Source organism: Bubalus bubalis, chromosome 8, assembly GCF_019923935.1.
Source record: "Bubalus bubalis isolate 160015118507 breed Murrah chromosome 8, NDDB_SH_1, whole genome shotgun sequence".
Lineage (NCBI taxonomy): Eukaryota > Metazoa > Chordata > Mammalia > Artiodactyla > Bovidae > Bubalus > Bubalus bubalis.
The window spans coordinates 61,622,095-61,627,329 of NC_059164.1; the positions used below are offsets into that span (position 1 = coordinate 61,622,095).

Here is a 5,235-nt window from a genome sequence, read left to right on the forward strand (position 1 = left end):
ACAAGAGGTTGGGTCAAGGAAACAGTTTAGCAGGGAGCAGATAACTTGTGTGATATATCCAGTTGCTTATCCTGGAGAATGGGCTCAAGCCCTGACCATTCAGTGTCCAAATGAATCCATCCCCCACTTTATCTGCATCCGGAGGCAGGTGAGCATGAGGCTCAGGCTATGAGTCATCAAATTCCTGCTGGATACAGCAAGTCTCTGCCCAAATTAGAGGCTAATGGTGGAATTCATTGGCTTCCAGTGTTTCTAAGTCCACCTGGGTGTGTTTGTGGGGCACTGGGGTGGTGGAGTAGAGGGTAGATGGGGGCAGGTATGCTCAGCATCCTTTAGCAAGTAGTCTGCTCAGGTGCAGAGAGATCTGGGGGCTATGAGACACAGAATCCATGTGTGAGCACTCTAAGCATTTCACTCTCCAGTCTTTTTAATCTATTTATTCCTTAAATTAGTTGTTTCTTCCCTTCCTCATTCTGAAAAGGGTTTAAGGTGTTCCTATTAGCACTTACTATGGGCCAGGCACACAAGGGTTTCAGAAACATGCTGTTCCCTCTCTATAATGTGTTTTCCAAGCTTCCTTCTGTTTAAGCAAGATCTATTGTTCCAATGATGCCTAGACAAGTTTCATCTCCTCCCTGAAAACTCCTAAATCGTGTCAGATGTGGTCTCTCCTCTTTGTAACTCTTTCAGTACTTAGGCTCTGAAACACACATTCTCCTGCACAATCAAATGTGCTCCTAGCTTACCCTGCCTCTCCATCTAAACTGCAAGCCCTTTGGGGATGAAGACTTTATCTGAATTTTTAATGTCTCTAAAATCCACTAAGACACCAAGGACATAGTAAGCCCTCAGTAACAGGAACTGCATTTTAGGGAGACATGCCCCTCTGTAATGGAGTGTTTCTTGATGATGCACTAGAACTAGGACGAATAATGAACTTTCCGAGTTTCTCAGGAACACTCATTGGAGTATGAACAGTTTAAATTACAAGGTCAGTTACCAGAAAGACAGAAGATAAAATTTGAAAACCAATAAAGCAGCAATTTACATTTGTTCTCACCAGAGCCTAAAGGAATACATTATAATACAGTGACAAGTTAATGTTGGAGCTTTGTAGAAAGTTGAACGTTATACAGATGTACTTTGTTGCACCCATTTTAGGCTTCTGTAAAGTGTGCCTTGGTTACACAGGTTCCTCTCTTTATCTGAGCAACCACTGAGGGACACAGCTGTCAGAATCTAGAACTTGAGCTCCAGACACTTTTGCAAAAGGAGATCAAGTGACTTACTCTAAGGTAATGAGAAGTAGATGCCACAATCAAGATTCTCCTTTTGCTCTCACTCTGCGGGTAGGAGAGGGAGTGAGAGGAAAAGGGGGAAATTTGGAAGTTTCAAATAGGGCTTTGAAAATGTCAATGGAAACAAATAAGAAAATTGGTTCCCAGCAGCCTTCCTTTGGCCAAATTTTACTTTTTGTGGTTCTTTTAACAGTATTTCCCTGGTCTCTATAATATTGCTAAACTTTATTTGGGGGCATTTACTTGTCTTTATTAGTCTATGCTCATTTCCTTCTTTTAATCTCTAATTTCTCCATCCCCAACATTTTTTACAAAATTACTTTTTGATTAAAAGTTTTTATTTCAAATGTCCAAAATGTAGCTTTTAGTAAGAAAAGGATTGGGCTTGTTCCTTGGTGACCAGATGAGGAATTCACGTGTGGTTGTTCTGTGGGGTTTCTTTTTCTTAAACAAAAACAAAAACTTATTTTTTATTCATTTGGCTGCATCAGGTGTTAGTTGCAGGACGTGGGATCTAGTTTTCTGACCAGGGATTGAACCCAGGCCCCCCTTGCCACTATACCACCAGGAAGTCCTGCTCTGTGGGGTTTCTCTCCTCCGAATTTGTCTGCTTTGATCCAGTATTTCTATAAGGTCACATGAGGAAGCACTTTCCTGGTACATCTGGAACTCCTGGGGAAAAAGGCATTAAAGGTGGTCAGTAATTGTAATACTTAATCTATATTCATTATAATCTTGAGTTAATTCATAGGATCATCTGCATGCAACACACTTTTTTTTTTTTAAAGTGCAGCCTTCAGTTCTCTGTCTCTCTCTAGCATTCACCACTATGTGGCAGTCCTTGGCCTAAAGATATGAATATGAATACACTGTACTGCCTGCTCTTGTGCCTCTCAGCAAAATGAGATCTGGCACATAACCTTCACGACGATTCCATTTTCTGCTCTACCACCCTCCCTGTATGAAGCAGTCTTCTTTCTTGGGGGAGGGGAGAGAGAAGTAAGAGGAGTTGCTTACCATTTTATACAAGCTTAACGATCCACCAGATGGTCCTTATTTGTAAAGATGGTCCTTATTTGTCAAGCAGGCATGGGAAGCAGGGAACTTTAAGGGGAGGAGCAACTGCTCAGATAGCTGAGAAACTTGCAGCCCAGAGAGGGTGGGACTGGTTGGAAGATTACACAGCTGTCTGTTCAGCACTCTACTCCTCTGCATCTTCACATCTATTCTGGACTGTCAGCCTCAGGCTTTGGGAGGACAGAGGACTTACCATCCTCCATATACAGCATCCATTGCTTTGGACATTTACTGAGCAGTTACTCTGATGGAAGACGGTAAAGCGTCTGCCTCCAATGCGGGTTTGATCCCTGGGTCGGGAAGTTCCCCTGGAGAAGGAAATGGAAACTCACTCCAGTATTCTTGCCTGGAAAATCCCATGGACGGAGGAGCCTGGTAGGCTACAGTCCATGGGGTCGCAAGGAGTCAGACATGACTGAGTGACTTCACTTTACATACACTGTCATATTTATTTCTTTTTTACAGATCTGTAAGGTAGACATCTTTATTACTCTTATTTTAGGGATGAGGAGATGGAGACTCTAAAAGGTCTGGTAACTTAGCCAAGGTCACAGGGCTGGTACATGTCAGACCAGAGGCTGAAATATGGGCCTATCATTAGCCTGTGTCTTGACTGATACACTAGACTGCTTTTCTCGGGGCTTTTCCACTTGGCAAAGGGACTCAGCACTGGTGGAACTGCAAAACCCACTGCGTGTGTCTTAAACAACAGGTGTTCCTCTTTTAATTCAGTTTAACAAACTTCCACAGTCATGCTCTGTGGGACAATATGAGGCTGAGAAGTAGAGCTTCTTTGTCCTCTAGAAATTAAGAGACCAAGGGAGAGGAGGGCTGCTGCTGCTGCTAAGTCGCTTCAGTCGTGTCCGACTCTGTGTGGCCCCATAGACGGCAGCCCACCAGGCTCCCCCTTCCCTGGGACTCTCCAGGCAAGAACACTGGAGTGGGGTGCCATTGCCTTCTCTGAGAGGAGGGCAGGAACTAAGTAACTGTCAGGTGCACTGCAGAACACAGCATAATTCATCTTCATCTGGTTGTTATTCCCTGCATTCATTCCCTCAATCACTCATTTATTCATTCAACAAGTGTTTTCTCTGGCAAAAACGGTACCAGTTGAATCCAGAGGGTAATACACTGGATCATCTGACACATTATTTCAGAATCTAAGATTTCTGTACTATCACTTCAATAATTTTTTAAAAAAGAGTCTAAAAATAGTTGTTCCCTGCTTCGATGAAAGACAAGTGAAAATTTAAACTCACAAAATATAGAATATGAGGGATTACTAATTAGCATGGCAATTTTTTTCCCTTTACAAAATAATTGCCCTTAAAAAGGCATAACAGTGAATGAATGCTGATATTAACTTCCTTAAATAACGAAATCACTGGACATAAACACTTAAGGGCAAGGATCCATAGCCACGTGAAGCACCTGGAATTACAACGGAGACAATGATGTGGTTTCATTTACAAAACTGGAAATTAAGGACAATTTTTTGGAACAAGTCCACTGGACACTGCAAGGAAAGAAACTTATCCACGAGGCTGTAGGGTTTTGTGCAAAGAATGCAAACGTGGGGTGGCGGGAGAAGGGTGACTGGGATCTGCCTAGTTTTCCTAGTCTTCCTAGGCTCCCTTCAGTCATGCCTTCCGCTTGCTAAGGGAAAGAAAAATGGGTTTTCGACTAGTTTTGTGTTTTACCGGCAAGTAAAGTTTTTCTGCTTTCTTTCAAGCCACAAGGTTACAGCATTTGAAGCTAACAGAACACACTTGTTGATAATTTTTTCTTCTCTGTCCATTAAATTTTGTCACCTCCTACCCCGGTTCTTCAGTTTTAAAGTCAGGCACACACTTGCGTCTCGATCCTTATCAGCTCCCCTGGAGGTACTCTGATGGCATTTTAAATCAGGGTGCCTTGCTTGTCGCATCCTTTAGCGCGGGAGCTGCTTTCAGCAGCATTCTAAACTGAGACCACACGTCGTGAAGTAACGTGATCCAGTGGCTCTACTTTGTTAGGTTCTTTTTCCAGCGGCTGAGCCACCGAGGCGCCAGAGCGCTCGCACAGCGCCCCCGCGTGGTTATTCCCGAGCGCCTTCCCGCCCCCGCCACCGCCCCACCCTGTCCAGCCGCTCCCGCTACGAGCTGCTGGGGCCACGCGGGCTTCCCCGGGCTCCACTTTCAGCCTTAATCGGGTCCGAAACTTCCACAAGCGGCCCCCTCCCCCAGAGGGCCCTTTCTTCTTCCCGGCCGTTCCCAATGGGAGGGACAGCTGCTCCCGGAAGGCGGTTCGTGCCCTCGCCTGGCCGAGCCCCATGCGGGTCCGAAGAAGGGCACGGGTCGCGGGGCGGCCCCAGGTCGGCCCCCGCCCCCGCCGGAAGTCCGCGCGTGCGCGTTGGCCGGCCGGGAGCGCGCGTCCGGCGCGGAGGGGCGGCGGGAGCGGGGCCGCGGCCGCTCACAGTGTCCCCGCCCCCGCCCCCCGGCGTTCCGCGGTCGCCGTGACAACCGGAGCGGCGGCAACGGCGGCAGGCGCTCGAGTCCGGCGCCGCCTCCCGGCTGCACCGCCAGCAGGCAGCCGCCGCCCGGCCTTGCAGCTCTCCCCGCCTCCCCGCTCGCGGGGAGGGACCGGCCCGCCCTCCGCCCGCCCGCCTGCCGGAGAGTGAGCGGCGCCGGGGCCGCCCCGCCAGCCCGGCGTTTCCCGGCCGCCGTCCGGGGCGCGCGCAGCGAGCGGGCGCGACTATGCCAAGATGGTCCTGCAGGCGCGGAACAAGCACCGGGAGGCGGCCCCTAAGCCGCCCCAGCCGCCCCGCGCCTCGCAGTCACCGCTGAGGGGGTCGCCAGATGTCGGCGCCGGGGAGCCCGGG

The 5,235-nt window shown here is 48.5% G+C and overlaps 1 protein-coding gene and 1 long non-coding RNA gene across 2 annotated transcripts in view; one reads left to right on the forward strand and one right to left on the reverse strand.

Moving 5' to 3' along the window:
- Nucleotides 1–1,618: 1,618 nt before the first annotated feature.
- LOC112586495 lies at nucleotides 1,619–2,309 on the reverse strand. The gene is made up of 2 exons (XR_006641324.1): nucleotides 2,071–2,309; nucleotides 1,619–1,970 (listed from the first exon to the last, which is right to left on the reverse strand). It is a non-coding gene; the product is annotated as an uncharacterized LOC112586495 (long non-coding RNA).
- A 2,668-nt stretch (nucleotides 2,310–4,977) lies between these two features.
- Nucleotides 4,978–5,235, forward strand: part of DPY19L1 (dpy-19 like C-mannosyltransferase 1) — a gene marked incomplete in the record, with an annotated part of 77,793 nt that continues 77,535 nt past the window's right edge. The window contains 1 exon segment of the mRNA XM_045166415.1: nucleotides 4,978–5,235. Within this exon segment, the coding sequence (XP_045022350.1) occupies nucleotides 5,119–5,235 (117 nt within the window).